The sequence below is a fragment of the Oreochromis niloticus genome, linkage group LG1 (genome assembly GCF_001858045.2).
Source record: "Oreochromis niloticus isolate F11D_XX linkage group LG1, O_niloticus_UMD_NMBU, whole genome shotgun sequence".
In the NCBI taxonomy this organism is placed as follows: Eukaryota; Metazoa; Chordata; class Actinopteri; order Cichliformes; family Cichlidae; genus Oreochromis; species Oreochromis niloticus.
In genome coordinates this window covers 8671806-8696324 of record NC_031965.2, presented here as the reverse complement: position 1 = coordinate 8696324, position 24519 = coordinate 8671806, and the positions used below count along the sequence as shown (strand labels likewise).

General features: G+C 41.1%; 1 protein-coding gene across 4 annotated transcripts in view; it reads left to right on the top strand.

The window, feature by feature from the left end:
* Window positions 1-24087, top strand: part of otog (otogelin) — a 76602-nt gene extending 52515 nt beyond the window's left edge. For all 4 annotated transcript variants that reach the window (XM_019355617.2, XM_019355615.2, XM_019355616.2 and 1 more), the window contains 24 exons: window positions 362-640; window positions 1248-1365; window positions 4468-4547; window positions 5211-7915; window positions 8650-8827; window positions 9007-9158; window positions 9249-9338; window positions 9421-9607; window positions 9803-10023; window positions 10248-10386; window positions 10850-11038; window positions 11395-11604; window positions 11757-11861; window positions 12646-12750; window positions 12856-12957; window positions 14367-14465; window positions 14675-14715; window positions 14956-15031; window positions 15234-15412; window positions 18054-18158; window positions 18949-19068; window positions 19496-19541; window positions 21348-21427; window positions 21816-24087. In XM_019355617.2, the coding sequence (XP_019211162.1) occupies window positions 362-640; window positions 1248-1365; window positions 4468-4547; window positions 5211-7915; window positions 8650-8827; window positions 9007-9158; window positions 9249-9338; window positions 9421-9607; window positions 9803-10023; window positions 10248-10386; window positions 10850-11038; window positions 11395-11604; window positions 11757-11861; window positions 12646-12750; window positions 12856-12957; window positions 14367-14465; window positions 14675-14715; window positions 14956-15031; window positions 15234-15412; window positions 18054-18158; window positions 18949-19068; window positions 19496-19541; window positions 21348-21427; window positions 21816-22016 (5807 nt within the window). In that variant the 3' untranslated portion in view covers window positions 22017-24087. The remainder of the gene's footprint in view (window positions 1-361; window positions 641-1247; window positions 1366-4467; window positions 4548-5210; window positions 7916-8649; window positions 8828-9006; window positions 9159-9248; window positions 9339-9420; window positions 9608-9802; window positions 10024-10247; window positions 10387-10849; window positions 11039-11394; window positions 11605-11756; window positions 11862-12645; window positions 12751-12855; window positions 12958-14366; window positions 14466-14674; window positions 14716-14955; window positions 15032-15233; window positions 15413-18053; window positions 18159-18948; window positions 19069-19495; window positions 19542-21347; window positions 21428-21815) is intronic.
* Window positions 24088-24519: the final 432 nt, after the last annotated feature.

Sequence of the window (24519 nt, the reverse complement as noted above, 5' to 3'; positions counted from 1 at the left end):
ATGTACCTTGTTTCACTTTTTACCTGGAATCCATTTTAAGCGTCAAACACTTTAAACCAATAAACATACGGAAATATTTTTCTGCTAATTCTCTTTTGAAGTTTAATAAAGTGATAAGTTTTATAAACGAGTAAAGCAGTTTATTTTCAGTGGGCTATTAATTAATTTTTCAGTTTTTTAAGAATACTCCACCCCAACTTACTCAGGTTTTTTTAACACCAGAGTGTGATTGTGCATAAGTAGAACTGGTAAATTCAAGCAATTTGTCTTATTTGTGTTTTAAAAAACATAATCACAGTAGCTCTTCTGCTTTGCGAGCTTTCCTTTATACTTATGAATTATTTATTTTTCTTTTACTCAGACACATCGCGAGTTTCCTTTGAGGCAGCTGACAGGCCAAACTACTTCCTGTCTGCAAGCCCCAATGGCCAGTTGACTTTGGCCAAGTGGCAGGAGAGTGAGGCATTCTGGGAAAGAGCTACCTTCATCCTCCGCAGGAACACCTGGATCCCAGGCTATGACTCACTCGAGTCCCATGCAAAACCCGGCTTCTTCTTATACGCTGCTGTACCTCGCCTCTACCTAATCAAATACAGACACTTGGACAGCTTCCGCAAGGCCACGCTGTTCAAAATGTCAGGTCAGCAGCACATCATATAACACTCAGTAATCATCAGTGTTGCTGAATTTTTTATTTATGATTATAACAGAAAAATTAATGTGGTCATGATGACAGGGCTGCTGTTCACACTGGAAACCACGGCTGCTTAAGACCTCATAAGCACAACTTTTTCTAACCTAATTTTTTTGACGTGAAAGACTTACTTGAACCATGACTTACATACAATCTGACCTCTGCCTTTTTTCAAGGTTAACAGATTGATCTGAAGGTCAAAATAATAATGATGCTATATAGAACTATTTTGTTTATTTTGTCTTGTTTCATAATGTTTCTTACTGCCATTATTTGTATTGACAACAAATAGGCATATAGGGAATGATATATATATGCTGTACATGTTTCTGTATATTTAAAATGAGCATTATTTTTGTTTCACAATGTAAATTTACAGAATGAATGATATTCGCATGAATGAATGATACTCGTGATCCTGGTAAATCATTGTTTCAATTGTTTCTCAGCTATGTGTACATTGTAACTTTAGGGGTGATTAAACTGCCACATATTACCATAATGCTTACTAAGCTTACTAAACATTTAATAAGTATTGTGTGTTTTTGATCAGGCCCAAACCCAGACACCCCACCAGCCCCTCGCTGTCAGTGGAGGTACGACGCCTGCGTCAGCCCCTGTTTCAAGACATGCAGCGACCCGTTCGCTGAAGCCTGCATCACCATCCCACAGTGAGATCTTCCCCTTTACTCTGAACATTACAGCCAGAATTATCAGCTTGAAAAGTCAGTTCTACGCAGACATTAAAGACTTCAAAGACTGGGACCAGGTCTTCAAGCATGTGCATCCTCAAAGTGACTTTGTTGCATCAAAACAGCAATAAGATAGAATCATTCTAGTATCAGTTTGTGATTGAATGAGATCAATCTGTTTGTGATAATATGCTGATTAGCTGTGATAAATTTGCAGAAATCACAAATTTGTTGGCGTATTAACTGTTTTCATTCAGAGCCCAACCAAACCTCATAGATTTGACACAGAAATCCAAAAACACTTTCGCGAATGGTAATGTAGTTCCTGCAGCACAGCAATTTAACCTCAAAATGACATCGGCACTTGGGATCCTTGCTTTTACATAGGAATATAACAATAGGACAATCAGTTGGCTACCAATTGAATCAAGTTCCCTACTGCAAAGAGACACACTGGAAACGAGTTGTGCTCATCAGTGGAGACTTATTCAGATTGATTGCAGTGTGATGGCAATCTGTCTGTTTACCTGCAAACTTTCTCCAACCCATCCAGCAGTGACTGCAGTCAGTCTGAGTTGGACCTCACTTGTTTGGATGCAGCTTGTCTTCCTCTGGGTTAACTGTGCAGTTTCTTCTGTGTAATCTCTTTCCAATCAAAAATGGTTGGCCAGAGAGTTGCACACTCAACCACTGGTTGGTTGATTGCCGCAACTACTTGTAATTGCATTGATTTTCCAAACTGCCATCCTATTTTTACTCTAGTATGATGATAATCAACCTGACTATTGGTAACATATTTAGTGAAAATGCTGAGCTGATGTTTGAACTGACAGAAACTTTACGAATTTCAGTTTTCAATTCAGAGTCAATGAGAACTTGGGGGGGAATCACATAATTATGAAACTGGGATCTTGTAATCACAATAAAAGATCTTGTAATAACAACAACAACAAAAACCGCTTATGGGAGCTATCCATCATTACTATACTTGAGAGAAATGTGGGATTATTGCTCTGTCATACAATTTATGATCCTTAAATATTAATGTCTTGATGCATTCTCAATCATCCAGGAAAGTAAATCTCCAAAAGTTGAATCTGTTCATCTGGACGTAGCGTTTTGTGGGAGAAACGTTTCATCACTCATCCAAGTGACTTCTTCAGTCTCAGCTGACTGCAGGTTTCCCCAAACCTTATAAACAGTACATTTGCATAATGACTGAAACCAGCCCACTGAAGGAACAATGGGCTGTGAGGTCAGTTCCTTAATCATAATTATGCAAATTCCCATGACCATTGATCAACAATCACTGACCAAAACCCACTGATCAAAGAACACTGATCAATGGCCATGAGTACCATTTACAGAGAGTTGGGGAATGGCTGCAATCACAGCGTTGTAAGATGGCGAAAGATGTACCCTTAGGCCCCCTCCTCGATTCAGAGATGGTCTTTCCCTTTTCACGTAAATGGCCTCCTTGACTCCGCGCTCAAACCAGCGTTCTTCCCTGTCCAGGATGTGTACATCCTCATCATTGAAAGAGTGTCCACTGGCCTGTAGGTGTAAATAAACTGCAGAGTCCTGGCCCGATGAGGTAGCTCTTCTGTGTTGTGCCATCCGCTTCGCTAGAGGTTGTTTGGTTTCCCCGATGTGTAAATCCTGGCAATCCTCCTGGCACTTAACAGCGTACACTATGTTACTCTGTTTGTGTCGGGGGACCCAATCCTTGGGGTGGACCAGTTTTTGGCGCAGCGTGTTTTGGGGTTTAAAAGCCACATGACTCTCATCATCCACTGGAGCACAAACTGGGTGTCATCAGGACGCTACAACACAGAGCGAACACCATCCCCACTGACACAGCGGCCAGGGAGGCAGAAGGACAGCACATCAAGAAGGCCCTGAGTAAATGTGGTTATCCCAGCTGGACTTTTGTCAAAGCTGGGAAGGCACCTAAAGAAAGCTCCAGCCGATCCAGGAGAGAAGGACAACCGCTGCCCAGGCGAAAACCTGTAGTGATCCCATATGTGTCAGGAGTATCGGAACAGTTGAGACGCATTTTTTCTAAACACCGGGTTTCTGTGGCTTTTAAACCCCAAAACACGCTGCCTCAAAAACTGGTCCACCCCAAGGATCGGGTCCCCCGACACAAACAGAGTAACATAGTGTACGCTGTTAAGTGCCAGGAGGATTGCCAGGATTTATACATCGGGGAAACCAAACAACCTCTAGCGAAGCGGATGGCACAACACAGAAGAGCTACCTCATCAGGCCAGGACTCTGCAGTTTATTTACACCTACAGGCCAGTGGACACTCTTTCAATGATGAGGATGTACACATCTTGGACAGGGAAGAACGCTGGTTTGAGCGCGGAGTCAAGGAGGCCATTTATGTGAAAAGGGAAAGACCATCTCTGAATCGAGGAGGGGGCCTAAGGGCACATCTTTCGCCATCTTACAACGCTGTGATTGCAGCCATTCCCCAACTCTCTGTAAATGGTACTCATGGTCATTGATCAGTGTTCTTTGATCAGTGGGTTTTGGTCAGTGATTGTTGATCAGTGGTCATGGGAATTTGCATAATTATGATTAAGGAACTGACCTCACAGCCCATTGTTCCTTCAGTGGGCTGGTTTCAGTCATTATGCAAATGTACTGTTTATAAGGTTTGGGGAAACCTGCAGTCAGCTGAGACTGAAGAAGTCACTTGGATGAGTGACGAAACGTTTCTCCCACAAAACGCTACGTCCAGATGAACAGATTCAACTTTTGGAGACTTAAATATTAATGACAATTTTTTGAAGTATTTTTTAAAGTTTATTTCAGAGATGCTTCTGAAATACAGTGAGTTATAGCGTCCAGATACACACTACCTTTCCTGATGCTGATCATGATATCGTTTAAAAAAAAATTATGACAGTGTTGCTCTTTTAGAAATAAAATCCTCAATTAGTTTTCCTTCTTTTTATTTTTTATGTCTCTGCAAACTCCTTTATAAACAACATGCAAAAGGCTCTTACTGCTTTGGCCTCTGAGTACCGATGCAGAGTTTGTAGTTTCAGCTGTCAATTGTTTTCTGTTCAGAGTGGAGGGTTGCCTTCCTGTCTGCCCCCCACACATGGTCCTGGATGAGGTCACTCGTCGGTGTGTGTACATTGAAGACTGTGAGTATCTGTGTAACACATTATGATAAACAGTATTAATAAAGGCTAAACATACTAGTTAGTTGGTAGTTTTTTAAAATATTAGCAAGCACTGATACTGATACTTGATAATTTTTGCTAATAAAGCATATATGGCATATAAGGTGTATGTGAACATTGTTCGGATGTCATTGAAAAGTTTCAACTTTAGTCATAAAACTTTGTGAAGGGTTAAGAGGTTCTCTCATTTTTAAATCTTACCTTAGTGTCTGTATTATAAAAATTAATATACTTTTCTGCAATGTGTTAATAGGTGTTGTTTAATAGGCGACCTATAGAAAAGCAATAGGTAAAATCAACACAATAATATAGTAATATAACAAAAATGAAAAATGTGAATTACATTGATATTTACAATAGGTAATATAGCTTATTAAATTCTCTGTGTTAAGCAAGTTAATAGTTAATATTGCTATGGTTTTAGTAATACACCAAGATGCACAGTTTTGCCGTCCTTCTTGCAGATTTAGGAAAACGAATTTACAGCTGTCTCAAATTTAACCTAATCATTGATATTCCTGCTAAAAAGATAAAAGTTATCTGCACTCTTTCAGTCCACTTCATGACCTGTATCTCTTTTCTGAGCTTGTTGTTTCTCTAACAAACCTTTTATTGGCTGAACAGGTATCAAGTTTCCAGTCGCTGTGCAGCCCGTTACACCATCTGCTGCACAGCCAACCACTGCAAGTACTACTGCCTCCACCAGTACCCTCAATACCACCGCCTCCACTACTGCTGCCTCTGCTGCTCCTCCACACACTGCTTCCACAACCAAAATCACCTCCACTGTTCCAGAGGCGAGTCTGCACACCAGCTCCTCGGAAACACCACCTGCCATTATCTCTCCTTCTGCAAGTCCTGAACCTTCCAGTACAATAGAACCCCCATCGCCTCCGGCAGTGCCCACTGCTGTGAGACCAGAGGTAGTGGAACCACTGTCAACTGTCAAAGTGACAGTGGCTCCGCCCACTACTATTATGAGTACAACAGAATGGATAAGTGGATCGTTGAGCTCTGCTGTCAGTCCCTTTGGTCCCAGCACCTCTAGGACAAGTAGCACCTCTTTTACCACCACACCCCTGTTCTGGCTCACTTCTTCCACCAAGTCCACCGATTCCCTGCAGCCACTATTCACCACCACTCCTGTGACTACTGAGCCAGCAACCACCACTGCAGCTCTGACCACAACCTCTCTAGAGGGGACAACCACAAGCAGCACTCCTATAGTTGTGCAGACCACAGAGGCCACAACACATTCCACAGGGATTGCTCTGATCGTCACAGCTTCCAGCCCCAGTTCTGCTCTGGTCCTGGAAACTTCTGTAATTACAGAAAAAACTATAGTTCCCAGTACAACTACCTCTGCACACACTGACACCAGATCAAAATCTTCAACAGTGGAAGGAACTATAGTTACAACATCCATCACATCTGGCTCACCAAGCACAGCCTTCACAACAGCTGCAGGTCTTCCAGCCTCTCCTTCTGTTGTAACAGGAACTACAGCTTTGCCAGAAATCATTTCAACGAAGATGACGGAATTAGTCACACCATCTGCACCTTTTACTACTACTAGAACAACACCACACATCATAACACCATCTGTAACCACAGAGAGGATGTTGCACACCACCTTTACAGACCTGACAACGCCCACAACAACGGCTCCTGAATTAACAACAACAACCCTCACTCATTTTGCACCAAGCACACACGTACCATCTCCCTCTACCTCGGCTACTACAGACTGGAGAACAATCACAAAGAAAGTATCTGTAACTGACTCCCCTGCATCTGGCACAATACAGGCTGAAACCACAACTGCTCCTTTGTCCAAATCTACAGTCTATACTGAGAGAACTTCCTGGTCTGCGGCTGTCCCGGTTACAGACAGAACCACCATCACAAGTGCCACTGCAACCTCAAGACCTCCAGAAATACCAAAAATATCCACTGTGTCCACAGTTCCTATAATCACGACAAGCCTGATAGAAACTACTCCTCTGTCAAAATCCCCCATAACTGATAGCTCCACCAGTCCACCTACTACTATTAGTACTTCAGAACCTTGGCGCCCCTCTCATTGGCAGACCTCCTCCACCCCAGTCTATAGAGCCACAGTGGAGACGACACCAGAGGTCAAATCTGAAACTGTTGTCCATGTGGTCGCTTCCACTGCAACTACCGCAGTTCCTCACATTCCACTAACAACTGAGCCGACTGTAGCATCTGCAACATCAGCATCGACACCTTCCACTGCCCAAACCAGGACACTTCCTGAAATATCAACTGCACAATTCATAGCCACCACAACCAAAAAACTGGCTACACCCCTGCCTCTACCTATGCATTCTTCCCCCGAGACAAAGCTTACCACAGCAATTGCAAGTGCACCACCTACTGTTGCTACCACAACACAAAGACCTGTCATCATTCAACTGATTACAGAGACAATGCATCCACTAACAGGCAGAGTCCAGGTGTCAACAACATCTGCAACCACATCCCATCCATCTTCATCACCACTCGGCACTACTACTTCCACAGCACCTCCTAGGACAACAACTATCCTGGACAAAGTCACCACCCGGCTGGTTTCCACTTCAAGACCTACATCCGCTCCAACAACTACCATTATCACACAGATGACCACCCTCAGGACAACACCCAGACTTCCTGTGACAACAAGAATTACTCCCAGAACCACGTCGACTGAGCGTGCAACCATCAGGCCATTCACCGCAAGGGTAACAGTAGCAACAAGGCCAGCAGCACTAACCACCAGATCAACCACTGTCAGCCCACCAACTGTCACACCAAGCTCTGACACAACAACCACATCAGAAGTGACAACTACAACCATCACAACATCAGCAGAGCCGGTTACCACAGCAAAAACAACCAAACCTCCTGACACAACCACAGCAGAACCCCACTCGACCACCATAACTGCTCCACTGCCTCTTCCTACTTTAACTACACTCACAACATCTACAGCTATACCAACTTCAGTCCACAGAGAGTCAACCACATCTGAGGAAACTTCAACAACTACAGAGACTAATGTGTCACCATCTGCATCCCAACCGGTGACACCAGTGCCCGATGTGGTGAGCTCCACCCAAAAACTCAGTATTCCCACTTCTGCTACAACCTCCCGTCCATCAGCCATTAAAGTCCAAACGACTGTGCTGGACAAAGTTGATCGGACAAGTCCAAGTGAAACAACATCTCCAGCGCTGGCTTCTCCTCCCACACCAGTTGAAACAACCAGTCACACAACAGAGGGAACAACATCTATTACTTTATTACCTACAAGGATGTGCACGGTGGGCTCACTTATTATTCAGCTTCATTTCCGTTTATTTTTGAATTACTTCAGGCAGTAATAGCAGATCAGCTGATCTCAGTGCTTGCATCTGCTTCTTCTTTTACACAGATGGCATGCTTTGTTTCTTTTGCCCACCTGTAGTTGCTGGACATCTGCAAGCCACTTTGGCTTCCTTCATCCTAGCTTCTCTCTGAATTGTCTCTCTGTCTGAATTGTATTTTTTGTATGCTCCGTTCTGCACTGGATTTCTTTTTGCTACTCTCTTTCCCGATTTACTTCATGTTTTTGTGTGGAAGGGAATTGCCAGGCCAAAGCAAAGCTGACAAATATAATATTTCCTGCAGAGGGAAATTTCAGTCCTTTTTTGACTAGTGGTCCTGACTGAATATCTAGGACTGTAGAATTGTTCCTTTTTTGTGTTTTTCCTGGTGTAGCACTGCATGCTTATTTCAGACACAGAACACATCTAAAGATTAAGCTTAGATATCTGATTAAATATTCCAAATTTAAGGTGCACTTAAATCTGGTTTGTTATGCAATTATGATCTATTTGCTGACGTTTCCGAGAATATCTTGCAACTAAATACAATTGTATTTTAAAAATAGAATGTGAATCTTGAGTGGTGCTCACTGGTTACTGCAATGCCAAAAAAAAAAAGGTTTTACTTTCCTAATTACAAACAACAAATAACCTTCATTTTGATTTTTATTGTTTGTTTTTTTTTGCATCAGCCTCCATATGCAGAGGTCGTTGATGATTGCACCAAGTACATATGTGTCAACAACCAGCTCGTCCTGTTCAACAAATCCCAGAGCTGCCCTTACACTGCCGACCCTCCGAACTGTGGCCTGCTTGGCTTTGCTATCCTTGTAAATGGAGACAAGTGCTGCCCTAAGTGGGACTGTCCATGTGAGAAAACGCATAAATGAAGGAAGCACATGAAATTTTCTTTTTACAAGAAAATCTGCTTCACACTTTTAAATTTTGCTCTGACTGAATGATGATAATTCTTAAATGTCTCCCATAAATATCTGGCTTTGGCAGATTGTTATCTTTAACTGTGCTCTTTGGTATCCCTACTGTGCCAGGTCGATGCACAATGTTCCCTGATCTGAACGTGATCACGTTTGATGGGAACAGCGTTGCCATCTACAAGGCTGCCTCTTTTATAGTGACCCAGCTGCCCAATGAAACTGTCAGTGTTCTGGTTCAGGAGTGTCCAGCTGACTCACAGTCACCAGTGAGTAAATGTCACACATGCCAGTTGCTCTGACAGTGAATTGGACAAAAGTTTCTGTTTTGTCATCTGAGTTTCTTTTGCTTTTTAAAGCTCTTCTGGAATTTTACCAACTTGTGTCTGGTGGCACTCAACATCACCCATAAATCCAACCACATCATTATCAACAGGCTGCAGAGGAGGGTAGGAGACACTCTTCTGATTAAAGCTAAAACACTGATAAAAATCTACGTGATGACATTTAGCTCTTGATGCTTTCTTTCAGCTGTATGTCAATTCACGGTATGCTAAACCGCGATTCAAAAAGTACGGCTTTGAGATTTACGACACAGGCAACATGTACCTGATCCGCAGCCCGGCCGGTCTTAAGTTACAGTGGTACCACAGTACAGGGATGATGGTCATCGACACTGACAGTTCCAGCAACAAGCTGCCCACCATGGGCCTTTGTGGTAAGAAAACACGTTCATTTTTCTTTCTTTTTAACATTACACAGTAAAGATATCATTCTGGTAGGTTTAAAACCTGTGGCATAGTGACCCTGTTTTTCTCGGCACACCACCAAAACATTATTTCACATTTGCGGACACAAACGTCATGATATGTCATGACTGAGGTGATGTTTATGATGCAAATGCATATTTTAGGCTTCTGTGATGGAGACCCATCAAACGACCTGATTTTGGCAAATGGGACCACAGTGGGTGAAAGTGAAGATCCAGCTGTGTTCATCGACAGCTGGCAGGTTCCCAACACCACAAGTTACATCAGCCACAGCCGCCGCCGTGAGCTCAACTGCTCTACCAGTGACTGCTCCAGCTGCTTCTTCATGCTGCAGAACCAGGCCTTTACCCCCTGCCATGCTTTTGTATGTAAATCCATACATTCATTCATTTTCAGATGTATTTAGTTACAGGGAATCTGAATTAGATCAGCTTTCTGTTATTTCTGAGTAGAAGATGACAAAAGAGCATAAAGATTGTTTTAAATGACTGCAGAATGTTGCAAATATAATTACACAATTGAGGTATTCAAATATACTAATGTAACAATATTACTAGTTTCAAGTAATTGCTCTTTCTTTGTTTTTAGGTCCCACCCACCACGTTTTGTGAGGTTTGGGTACGAGATTTGGAGTATGTGAACAACCAGTGTGTGGCTCTGGCTGCTTATGTGGCTTCCTGTCACAAATTCAATATCTGCATTGAGTGGAGGAGTCCAAATTACTGCCGTAAGATTGTTGTCAGATTAAACCTTGTTGTGTAGCAAGCAAACACTTCAGTTCAGACGCAGCGGCTCGGAGCTCCCAGACATACAGCAGCGTTTTTGTTTTTTTTAAGTGTATTTAGTTTACTCTGTCAGGCACTAACGCAACAATTACACTATGGACGAGCTGAACTGCTTGAAATCCGAAATCAGCATACTACAGTTATTATGTTACTATGCTGCTTCTTGTTTTATTGCCGCTGGCCTCTGTGAGCTACCAAACAAATTTCGTTGTATAACTACAATGACAATAAAGTTCTTCTTCTTCTTTTTCTTAATATCCAGCTGTCACAACCTCTGTTATATTTGCTTCCATTCGAGCAACTCTGCTTTGATTTTGGTCTCCAGTTAATCCCATTGATCTGTTTTTAGAGAAAGTGCTAAATAATGCACTGATGGCACTGACATGTCTGCGTCTCCTCCTGCAGCCTTTGTGTGTCCCGACACTCTGAGGTATCAGGCCTGTCTGCCAGCCTGCACGTCTCAGTCCTGCCCCAACCACGACTTTGATTCTGATCCAGATCAGTGTTCTGGCCTGACTGAGGGCTGCGTGTGCCCTGAGGGAACGCTCCTTCACCGGCCATACTCGGCACTCTGCATCCCACCTGACAAATGCGGTAAGAGCCCAGTTTACCAACAGAGCACAAAGCAAAACTCTATGCACTTTGAAACTTACATAACTTGAAATTTTGTCTTTTGTCTTGTCATCTATTCTCAGACCCATTTCATTATCTTTAGAAACTAATGATTGGCAAGTTATAACAAAAGCACCACTTTATAAATACTCTATAAATATAGCCCTACATTGAAATCTGTGTGAAAGGTCATTCTTATACAGTTATTTCTTAGTTTGGGAAAGTTTCCGAGTTTCCAATTTAAATCAGCATCAGTCAGCTGAACCACATTCTGTTTAAGCTTTAAAAGATTCATTGTAGTCATGTGTAGCTAAAATAGAGTGTATGTTTGTCTGCAGCCTGCACCGACAGCGGTGGTGTTCCTCGTTCACATGGCGAGGTTTGGAAAGCCTCGAAGGATGCCTGCTGCATGTATCACTGCGACAATGATACCATCATTCCTGTGGAATACAACTGCTCCAGCATGGTGGCGCCTGTGTGCCGTCGAGCAGGGGAGGTGATCATCAGCCTGGCCGATGACACCAGCTGTTGCCCACAAAAAGTCTGTGGTGAGTTTAAGTGCTTTTGTCTGAAACATGCAAGATAGCCTCCAAATCAATAAGTGTTACTCTTCAGATCTGAGACTGTTTTGATTTATGACATAATAAACAGAAAAAAGAATGAGCTATCTAATGAGACAATGGGATTTCTAACTTTGCAGTATGTAACCAGAGCCTGTGTGACCAGCTCCCTCCTGAGTGCAAATATGGGGAGAAGCTGGTGTCATACTACAGACAGGACTCCTGCTGTCCAGACTATGTTTGTGGTGAGTTTCCAGTTGACCACTTATTATGTACACTGTGATCATTGACAGATGATGACACATTTTTAAAACTATCACACTGTAGTTTAAGTGCTGTGTAAGTACTGCACACGAGCAATTATTTTATATAATATATTTACTGTAATGCCTTAAAGTCATAGTTTACAGAGGCAACATTGCACATTCAAAACTGCAGAGCAGTTTTCAAAGACGAATAAAAAAAACAAACAAAAACCCACAGCTTTCTTACAGAGCCTTAGATTAGACAATTTCATGCTTGTATCATAATTAGGTTAGGTTACCTCTTGTATAAAGCATATCTACATTGCTCAAGAAAATTAAAGAAACACTTTAAAAACATGTAAGATCTCAACGGAAAAAATATGTGGGATATCTATATGCATATGGACTGGGTAGTGTGATCAGCCTGCAGAGACCTGAATTCAAAAACACCTGAAAATTAAAATGATGATGTGATCTGTAGGGTCTAGGTATCACCTCATCTCATGCTACCTGCAGTGACACTGACCCAAGCCAAATGCAAAACTAGTGAAAAAACTATCAGAAAAGATGATGAGGGAAAAAGGTCAGTGTCCTTCACCTGTAAAACCATTCCTGTTTCGGGGCTGTGTCATTGTTGCCCCTCTAGAGCACATGCAAGATTATCACCAATCTTGCAACCTGTAGGCACACAGAGGCGGACATTTGTCTTATTTCTTGTAATCTTGACAAGTTAAACTATCAAAAGTATAAAAAAAAGAGAAAGCAAATCTTTGTTGTGTTGCAGAATGTGATCCAGTGCTCTGTGAGTCAGACATTCCCACCTGCAGAGACGACCAGATTCTGATCGCCAGCAGAGCTGAAGGCAGCTGCTGTCTCGCCGACATCTGCAGTCAGTTCAAAAAAACTGATCACATTAACTTCTCTGTTCTGTGGCACAACATTAGAGAATTATTTAAAGTTGTCGGTGCGGTTACAAAAGTATGTTTTCATGCAGTGTGTGCTCCCTGTGTGGAGACGCCTCCCCTCTGCCAGGATGGTGAGATTCTGACTGTCGACAGCAACACCACGGATCGCTGCTGCCCCACCTACCACTGTGGTCAGAGCACAAGCGCTTTCACTCACACACTCACATCTGTAGCTTTAGCTAATAGTTGAAGTAAAAAAGTGAAAAGGTCTAAGGTCGGCTGATTTAATGCGTCACTTGTGTTTTTTGTAAATATCTGTGACATATAACTGTGACAAAGATCTGGGTTCTCAGCTTTTACTCTTGGTTCTTAAACTTAAGCTTTTTGATAGTTGGATCATTTTAAAATTGTAAAATTAAATTCTTTGTTACTTAGAAGGGAATTATTATACTTTCCTAATTTTCTCTCATACGTCTACTGTTACAAAGGTGGCTGTACACATTAGACTTGCTTAGAGATTCAAATAATAAGGCCAGTGTGTGCATAAGTAATCCCTGAGAGCCAAAAGCTCAGGCTGCAGACTCTGGGTTTTGGACAGTTTTTTTCTACCCTTGGTTCTGTATGATGTCAGTGAGAGTGAATATCTCTGATATGCAAGCCCATGTTCCTGTTCAAACGTTCTGTTTAGGAGGGGCCACTCAGAAAAAAGCTGGTGTGTAGCGAGCAGTGTTGGTCGTTACTTGAAAATAGTAATTAGTCACTAATTACTGATTACTTCTCTAAGAAAGTAATCCCATTACTTTACTGATTACTTAGTTTCAAAAGTAATTAGTTACTTTTAAAAAACATGAATACTTAATGAAGCAATATTATTCAGCCCAATTCTATTTTTTCAGCATATTCCATCGGTGGAGGTTTGCCCGGTGCCTCAACAGTCATGTCGGTGGGGGGATCCAGGGGTTTCTCTGTAAATTTCACATTCCTGTGGCAGCGTGCTCGGTGTTTGCTTAGATTTAAAGTTTAATTTTTCGCTGTAGAAAGACGTTTTCTTCAAACACAGGGTGTAGAGCGGACGCTAATGTTTTTTGTCACTTTTTACGGAATCAAATTCAAAGCAATGTCAGTGCTTCCAAGCTTTAATGGTCATACTCTCTCTCGCACTCCATATATTATTCATTGTTGATCTACACACGTCTGTTGCTGCCACAGACGTTGCACACTCGTACGTCATTGTCATGAGACACTCTCACAAATGAAATCACGGTTTAGTAACACAGTAACACAGCGTGTTTACAGGAAAGTAACAGCAATCCAAGTACTTCTTTTTGCAATAGTAAACCGTTACTTTACTCGTTACTTGAAAAAAGTAATTGGATTACAGTAACGCGTTGCTTTAACAAATTACTGCCCATCTCTGGTAGCGAGGCCATGTGTAGTAGGCCATGTGTTGTTCTGAACCATGACTCATGTAAAGTCACTGCAGTGGAGTCCAAGAATAAAAATGCGCTGATCCACTTCATGTTAAAATTATCCAACTATTAGACAGCTAGAATGCATAAATGACATGCATGTTTTTCTTTCTGTGTATGTGTTTGCACAGTGTGTGAGCCCTACAGGTGTCCTCAGCTCACTTGTCCTGTCGGGATGTCAGTGGTTTCTGTGTCCAATCCTGGTCACTGCTGTCCCAACCAAACATGCGGTATGAGGGAAAAACCATTCCATGATAGGAACAATAAAATTACTCCAAGGCCTCTATTTCAGATCAGTGCTAGGCTTGTCACATCTTTTTAGAACCACAATTTAAAATGACATTAAATTTGTTTTATGACAAAGCAGAGTTTCTGGTGTTGTGTGGTGTCATCTCAGCTAAACAACTTAATAATAGTTATTTGTATTTTCTGTCTTCAGAGTGTTCCTGTGAAAAGATCGCCTCCCCAAAATGTGGCCTGGTAAGTCCTGACTTTGTAGTAGCTAATAAATAACCTGTTGAATACACTGTACCTCCAGATTATTGCTCATAAAACCTGACTTTATGGGTCATATATCCTTGTGTCTGTCTGCTGGCTCTGTGTGTTTTAATATTTTTTGCAAATGTTTGTGTCTTGGGTTCCTTGTGCAATGTACTCTTTGTATATTCTGTGTGCATTAATACAAATCTGTAACCCTGGTTCTCTGTGTGTGTTCTGCAGGGGGAGGCTGCCCAGCTGGACCGGGCCTTTCTAGCTGATCCACAGAACCAGTGTGCCTGCAAAAGATACAAGTGTGGTATGTTCTGACAAGGAATTCATTTTAAGTTTAATCTTACCAAACCTGCTCTGAACTGAGCCAGAGTGCACATTAGGACATGTTGTTTTTATTCTGTTTGTCTAATGTTTGATCAGTTTAAAATAGATGTTTTTACCACTTGACTTTAGTAAGTGCAGCCTGCAACTTTGGACCCTCTGACCTCTGATCTCTGTGTGTTTAGTGCGTGAGGCTGTGTGTGTGTTTGGAGAGCGAGGAGTGTTGAGGCCCGGTCAGACTCTGGTGGAGCGTGGAGACGACGGTTTGTGTCACAGCCGGCAGTGCAGCCGCAACCTCGACCCAGCAAGCGGCTTCCACGTGCTCCGCACTTTCAGCGTCAACTGCTCTAACCAATGCCAACCAGTAAGACTGCGACACACCAGCACTGACCTTTTAATCAGAATCAGAATCAGAATACTTTATTAATCCCGAGGATTATTGAAGATCTTGATCTCACTGACTTTAGGTTAAGGTTCCATACTCATTGTTGATCCTGCTTCTCTTTATTTTCTCATTAAAAATGTGTTAAATATGAGAAGAGCTAGTTTTGAGATTGTTCAAAAGAAAAACGAGTTTACAATTCTACCAGAAAGTTGTTTTTTTTTTGTGATTAATATTTTATTGAATTTTTAGAACACTACAGTCCACTGTAGATACAGATCACATCACATAAAAATAACATCAGCATAACAGCAGAACAGTAGAGAATACAAAACCAAAATGAGGGGGGGACAAACAAAACAAGAGATAAACAACAAACAAACAAACAAAAAACCCCAAAACAAAAAAAAGCCACAAAAGCCTTTGACTACGTGGGTCATGCTGCATGCCACACTCTGTCATCTCTGAGAGTGCTTCGTCAGAATCCCAATGTCTGTTAGACTAGAACTAGACTAAGTTCTAGTCTGATCCTTTTATTCTGAACAGATATGGACCCCACTTCAGGTGGAAGCTCTCCACTTTATTTAGATGCCTGTATGAGAGTTGTTCTAGTGCAGCGAGTCTACTCAGTTGAATATGCCATACAGAGACAGGTGGGGTGGAAGGGGCCTTCCACTGGGAGATAATGAGTTTACGCCCCATCATTAATGCAGTCTGTACCCGCTCAGCAGCCTTTGGCAGAGCATGTTTAAGGAGTGATGAGTCCCCCAAAACGAATAGTCTTGGCTAAAAAGGAATATTCCATCATATAGTTGATTTGATAGGATAGCTCCAAATCATATGGGTCAATGTGCCCACCCCAGTCTGACATCTCCAGCATTTGGGGGACTGTATGAGGTTCGCCCTGTAAAGTCTGTGTGGTGACCAGTAAATTTGGTATAATAATTTGAATTGGATTAGTCTAGTTCTAAGTTCCCTGGACATCTTTTTACTATTCTGCAAAATTGTAGTCCATTCTTGATCCATTCTTGACCTAAACCGCCCTACGGTTAGCTTCCCAAGCTAACCGTAGGGCGGGTAGCCCTTTACTCGTGCCCTTAACAAGCATTGAGTAATATTTAGAGACTTCCCGACCTCCCTCAAAGGTTTTTTTGATGTAGCTGAGATAGTCAATAGTTGGAGGAGGTGTAGAGGAAGAACCAAAGGTTTTGAGCAATAAATGCTGCAAATACCTCATAAACTGACTCTGTGGCAACTGAAACTGCTTTAAGGTCATTGAAGGACTTGAGAATTCTCCCCTGATACAGGTCTCCAAGAACAAGTATTCCTCTCTGGACCCACAGTCTCCAAAAAAATGGAGACTTATTAATGCAGGGTTTGGGATTGAGCCATATGGAAGCCTCAGTATGAAGGTGGGAGTAAAAATTTAATGGCAAGGCCACCTTCTTCCAGACCGTCTGCAGGAACGAAAGAATGGGGTGGGTTTGTATATCTGGTGAGAGCTTGGTGGTTAAAATGTGCATCGGAGGGAGTGGTGAGCAAAAGGTACTCTCAAGACTAAACCATGGGGGGGCTCGTTCTGGAGAGAGAGCCCAATGAACCATGTGTCTCAGACTAAAAGCATAATGGTAAAACAGTAAATTTGGGACCCCCAGGCCACCCGACTCCACTGGTTGCTGTAGCTTTTTAAGCTTTATTCTAGGATGTCTGTTATTCCATATGAATTGGTTGCATAACCTGTCAAATTGTTGAAAATATTTTGATGGGATTTTTAGCGGGAGTGTTCTCTATCAGAAAGTTTTAATCGAACATACAATTATTGCCTAATGGGTCTTCACCAAAATTCAGCTCAGAGTCAAGATTGCATTTGGATTTTAATTCTCATTAGTCTGTGTACTTGCCTATGACAAGGAAACGTATCACTTTCTGTCTGTACTTCACACATTAAAATAACCTGTAAATAGTGATGGACTGTGATCTAGATAAGTATTTGATGGTTCTCTTAAAGGAGTGAACAAAAGTAGACATCTGAGCCCACTCTAAAGTTGTGATTTTTTAGTAGTTTTGACTTAAAAGCACATTGATTAACACTGTTGCCCCCAGACAAGCAGGGGGAAGGTTCCTGCTTGAGTGGGGGTCTTCCTCTCTTGGTATCTTTACTCAGGTATGTTTGGTTGTCTGCCTCACTGTATTGGCCCTATGTTGGACTGGCAACCTACACATTTCAGCTGTGTCATCTCACTTGACCAAAGTTCAACTAATAAACTGCTGCACACAAACAGAACTTGTTGCTGAAGCAGGAGAAAAAAACTATTTAAAAAAACAAAACAAAAACCTGTTAGCGTCATTTATGTTATGAATGCTTTCTCGCTGGTGTGTGACGTACTAAACACAGAGCAACATTAAACTCAGCAGATCGGTGCATTGTCACAGATACCACAGCAGAATGCATAAATGACTTGCATGTTTCTCCCCTGAGAGCGGAGCACGAATCTAGAAGCTTTTAATTTTGTTTGAACTGTCACAGTTAATCTTTGGATAAGTGGTTATGATTGTTAACTCATTAAAACTCACTGTCACAGTATTTTAAATGAAAAAGAAAGTAATCATGTTTGTTTTTCAGAATCAAATCTACGTGCCTCCCAAAGACCAGTCGACGTGCTGCGGAGTCTGTAAGAATATTTCCTGCATCTATGAGCATGATAATGGAACAACAGGTCTCTATAAGGTAGGAAAAGATGTTCAGCAACATTTTGCATCCAAATAACAAACTATTTTAACATACACACTATATTGTGGCGAACTGAGGAATCTTAACAACAAAGGACCCACACAGAGGTTGAGTCTGTTATTCCACCCCAAACAGGAAAGGGGAGCTCTTTATTGAACAGTTCCCCATGCTACACTGTGCTCGCACATGAACTCACTGATGGTGTAACATGTCTTTCTATCAAAACATCTATCAGTGAACAGGAACAGTCATACGAGTTACGTAGCCATAACAAATGCAAATACACAGTTTAATCGTCTTAAATTGGAAACACAACCCGAGGCATGATGGGAGATAACTAGCCGCTCCCAACATGCCACAATATTATATAAACAGTCCTTTACATTATTCTTCAGTCTTGATGTGTACTTGTGTAACACTTTGGTCTGCTGGTGGGAACTGAGACGAAGTTAGCAAGCTGGCATATTAGCTAGCTAGCATATTATGTAGTTTTTTGTTTAACCTCAGCAACACAATACTTATTACTGTATATTTTTTCTTATCTTTGAAATTGATTACTGTTAGTTTAATTAGTCGATGGTGATTTGACAATTATAGTCCGACTTAACAGCACATTGACTTGGTCTTAGTCCTAACTTTATCCAGCTTTGATTTAAAAATGATCTCAGGCGGACTCACACAAAGTAAGAAGGCTGATCATACGTCACCAATCTCTTTCCCATGTTGCTGTAAGTCAAATTAAGTTGGTCATTGTAGTTCGGTTGCTGATGTCGTCAGTGTTTTTCAGCCGGGAAGATCCTGGGTATCAAACTGCATGAAGTTTGACTGCACAGACACTGTGGCTGGGCCCACACTCATCTCCTACTCCTTCAGCTGCCCTCCCTTCAATGAAACAGAGTGTATGAAGGTCAGCATGCAGCATGCAACACACACACACACACACAGGTTATAATGTGTTAACGTATCCTTTGGAAGGGAAATCTTGCAGTCTTAATACACACATGTTCTGTAGAGATCTTTTTTTTCATCAAAAACATTTTGTTGTGTGATAATGATGCAAAAAAGTGATTCTCAAACAGACAGCCAGGCTGATCCATATTAAATTTAAGTTTAAGCAGCCTCAAAGTAATTAAAACTACTGCAAGATGTCATATTTCTACAGAATAATGGTAGCTGACTTAAAAAGTTTGATTAATGAATCAACGGCATGTTCAGTAGTTACACAAAAGTTTAGCTTAAGAATGTCAAGCACAGATTCTGAACTTTGATAAACTGTGGAGATAAAATTAATTTTCTGTGTTTGTGTTAACGTTGTGACTCTCGTCTTCACTCAGATCGGTGGAACTGTTGTAAGCTACATGGATGGATGCTGCAAGACGTGTGAGTATCTAATGAGAGCATTACAGCAGCAGTTGTGTAGTTAGCGTAGAGCTGTAGGCTGCAGCTGACACTGAAGAGTGCCTTCATCTGCCGCTCAACATGTTTTCAACATGTTTGCCCTTCAGTTTGCTCGTTTCAGTCTAAAATCCTCAGTCACATTGTCTGAATTGGCTCACGTGTGGATCCCAGCTGCTGTTTTCCGTTACATTTGTCTTCTCTTTATTTACATCAGAAAACTGTCAGTGTGCTTTTCAGTGGACTCTGTGTCATCAGTACAAGTAATGACAGACTTCCTCTAAAATGCCAAATGACTAAAGCTCTTGTCACTGAAAAGCAACTGAAGACATGCAAGTGGGTTTATGGTTTATGTGCTGCAGCTCACCATCGTGTACCAATCCCACCAGGTACTGGATACCCTCTCTTCCCTTTCCCTGTTAGCCCCCTGAGTCCCACAGTTAACACAAACTGTGAAAGAGGTACCAAACAACAAGGCTTGCCAGTGCCATTGTTGATATTCAACAATGTACTCCCTCTAAAAAAAAACAAAAAACAGAACACACACAGGAAACCCCAAAGTCTGACTGACACCTACTCCCCTCTGCAGAAAAGTCATCTCAACTGTTGTCTCACTCCAGGTCCATGTGGAAAAAAAACATCATTGATGTAGCTTCCTCCTTGCTTTCTACCTCACTTGGCTTTAGAAATATAATTATATAGTCTAATTGGTTTACATGAAAAAGGACATCACACTTGAGAGGACAGAACACCCCCCTCCTCCTTTTCCCTTGATCCCATGTGTACATGTACACAACAAATAAACTTTTTCCCCATTTAGCACTGTTTGGGCAGTGCATTGTTGATTGCCAACAATGTACTGTTGGTAGTGGCCCAGTAGTCGGGCTTAGACATCTGCATGTGTCACTAGATAGTGAAGTGGGATGGTGCTGGGAGTGCTGGGGGTCTTTTTTCATTGAACTGCTGTAGAAGATTTGCATGATGCTGCACTATAGCTGCAGCCCTCCAAGGGAGCTGTGTGGGAAACTGAATCTTCTGTGTGTGGCATTTCATCCTTTTAGTAGTATCATCCGTGCAAACAAGGAAGCAGTAATTCATTTTAGGGTGGAAGGATTAGGGGTACAAAATATTTGGTTTTACAATAAAATCTTAAAATAAACAATAAAATGAGTTTAATTGAGTTAACGATGTAAGTCTACAGAGAGTAGCTTCAAACAAACTAACATACATTTAGTCCAGATCAATGACACAGCAGCTTAATAACACAGGCGACAGTCAAAGCGGCAGAGAAAGTGTCCTGAGATTCATTATGAGAAAACTAAATGGCACCCATAACATCTTAATTTAATGCTATGTGTGTTGATGGCAGATTTCATGTTTTGTTTGTGTTTCTGTCTTTGTTATATTTATTTAAACATCAGCTTATTTTGTTTGTAGTCGAAGCTAATTTATGTTGAGAATAAATGCATGACAGATTTTATCCTTCCAGCAGTTTTGAATGTTTATGCTGAGTCTCATTGATCATTTCTCCCTGACTGGAAAGTTTTCTCATTTATGCTTTTAGCTGCAAAGTTCTTATACACACATCCTCGGTTTTATTCCTTTCATGTTATGTATGGCTAAACTACTTCTGCATGATCAACAGCTTCTGAGCTTCTCAGGGCTCTTGATCGCCTTCCTTCCTCTGTCCTCATCCTCCCTGTTCCTGTTTGTTTGTTTAGATCCTTATTATCTTATGAGTATTTTTTACCTTCATTCCAATGAATTCCTTCTGGCTTGTTGTGTGAACAGGCAAAGAAGACGGAAAGTCATGTCAGAAGGTGACAGTGAGGATGACCATCAGGAAGAATGACTGCCGCAGCAACAGACCGGTAAACCCTTACATCTGACTTTCAGTGGTTGCAGCTTGTTATTAGCATCCTATTTTAACCTTCCATTTCTTGCAGTGTGTGTAGAGTTTTTGTTCATGCAAGTGCAGCAATGTCATTGGCTAGCTGAAAGTATTCTGGAAGCTGTGGTGGTCATGATTTCTCCAGGAGATTATTTGATGTGCACCATCTGAACAGTTAACACTAAATTTTTTGAAGCCATCAACAGGAGTTATTTCAATTTTCAGTATTTGGTGTTTATAGTTTTTGATATTGCTCATGTTTAAGCTTAACATGGCTGCCTCTCCTTCCCAAAGTTTACTTGTGCATTTATTTGATGGCCTTCTGTCTGCTCCTTCTACATGAAAGACATCTGCCTTTCTATTTTCAGGTGAACATCGTGTCGTGTGATGGAAAGTGTCCTTCCGCCAGCATCTACAACTACAACATCAATACGTACGCTCGCTTCTGCAAGTGCTGCAGAGAGACTGGGCTGCAGAGGCGCTCTGTGCAGCTTTACTGCAGCAGCAACTCAACCTGGGTCAGCTACACTATCCAGGAGCCCACTGACTGCTCATGCCAGTGGTCCTAAACATAGTGCATCCCCACACTCACATGCAAATACAAACACATACACTGTGTGTTCAGAGCTACATGATTTAAACTCACAAGATACAGAAGAAGAAATGTCAGCTGTGCTATTTTAGGATGTTGGCCAAGATGGATATTGAGCTATGATTAGCAGGTTTAGCATGATTTATGGAGATTGTGTAATAAATGATCACAGAAGTCGTTTTGCTCCCTCTGCTGGCAGGGAGGTGGTAACTGCAGGACAGACAAGCAGGTCTCCTTCCTTAGCCGGTAGCTGCAAAGCGGAAGGAAGGAAGCACCTTCAATCTCAAAACATTTTTTTCTTTTTCACTATTCGTTAAATTATCAAGTTGAATTAAAAGAAATGTTATGAGCATTGACTCATATTACTATAATCATTCATCTTGTTTAAACTTTCCGTTAAAAATCACTTTCTAATCTGCTTTCGGTGTAAGTGAAGGAGGACAGCCTTTTTCTGAATAAAAAATAGGTTTTTTGCTGTGTTTAGTTGTGTTGTGTTGTTTCCATTGCATGCGTTATGAGACTGACGAAGATGTTTTCTTGATTTGCTTCTTTCTTTTGTTGCAGTGAATTGAGCTCTGCTGGCCAATAAATACTACCTATTAAAAAGTAAATCAAGGATATAATCTTTTTCCTAGCCTGTGGTTGGTAGTAGCTTTAGTTAAAATGATGCTTTTGTGTGTAATTTCAGATAAGTGCATGTCATATGTGGACTAAGGCATTTAGAAATTTAAAAGCCTATTCCATCGATTCATTCATCCATTCATTTTCTGCTGTTTATCAGTGCCCAAGTCAATTATTTCTAGGGCTAATGTTTTTAAATGTGAGGATTTCCATCATTAATTATATACTCAGTCTATGCAATATGAGAATATTATTTAAAAAACAAAACAAAACAAAAAAAAACTGTCACAACCTTAGAGCTCAAGGTATTGTCATCACTTTTGATTGTCCAGCAATTCTAATACCTAACAAGAAATCTTAGCAAATGATCCACTGAGAAACTAAAACCAGTAAATATTTGCCTTGTGACTCATTTAAATAATGTTTCTCTCATTTGCCAGAGGATTTTTCACTTACACTATTGTGATGATTTCCTAATCATTTCTAGACTTTTTCCCCCAACGTTTCTAAAAGTTGTGCAACAGATCACTACTGAAAGTAAGAGCCCACATTTCCTCACCAAGACACATAGTTTCCTGTATTAACTATGTGAGGATGCTGATAATTGTGTGACTTATTATATGGTTTGCATTACAGTTTTTAATATTTTAAATATCGAATCGTATTTTCTATGGCATTCAAACTTGGCCATCACTTGTAGTAGAAGTACATCAGAAAGGTTCTTTTTTTTCTATTTTTACAGGATTGTTTAATGCAGCAGTACTGGCAGTTGCTCCCAGGCCTGCCCAGGAGTCAGTTCTTAAAACCAAAACACTTATGTCCTTTTAATGTAAGTGTTTGGTTATTTCACAGATACACAAATGTGCTAATGTAACGAGAAACTAGTACCTTTAAAATTATGCTGTGCAGGGTGAAACTTTCTGCTTTTGTGTCTGTACTGCCACCTCCCCACCAGCCTAGAGAGAAGAACGTGTTCAGTGAGGGGAAAGGTCTTTTCTGAGCTTGTCCTGTCTGAGCGTGCTTGTGATAACTGGAAGTAGTGGCGTTTAAAGAAGTGGGAATGTGGATAATCGGGAAATAAGAACATGTCCTCAGTTCAGTGCAATCTATCACCATTATCAGATTCATATTTTACCCATAATTTCTCATGCTGTGCCTTCTTTTTTGTAAATAATTTAAATCGCTAGCGTCATAATAATTTGCAATATGAACTGTTTAGATATTTGACTTTTAGAAAGACAACAATAAAATGTATATTCAGTGATGTGAAATGTATTCAATCAACATTAGTGAGGTGTATTAACTGATCTAAATCCAGCTGTACGTGGAGCACTTTATTTATTTATTGGAGTTTGATAGGGCGCAGCTGTTCCAGTGAAATGGACAAAAAACAGTAAGAGATGCTTTCGGCCCATTTGAAGAAGAAACCTACTTAACTGAATCCCAGACTTTCGTTTGATTTTACTCCGATTACATAGTGAAAGTGGTGAAAATGTTAGGAGATGTGTTTTGTGGACTAAATTTTTAACGTGTTTCCCGCAGACTCACCTGGATGTTCAAGTTAAAGAGGATTTGTATCATACAAATGTACATTTTCATTTTCATTAAAGATGTCCTTTAAAAAAACGTTGCTCTGATTATTTTCTAACCAGATGAGCTGATTTTATTCTTGTCCTGCCCTGTAGTGGCCCAAGGCCAACAAATGTAACTTCAACAGGTCCAGGGTGGCTCTATTAAGAGAGATGGTGATCTGTGAATGAATGCTGTGCGCGAGAGAAAATATGATTTGGGATAACAGAGGATAATGAGACATCACCAAATGAATCGGTCCACAGTCATAACTGACCTGATTTTAGCGA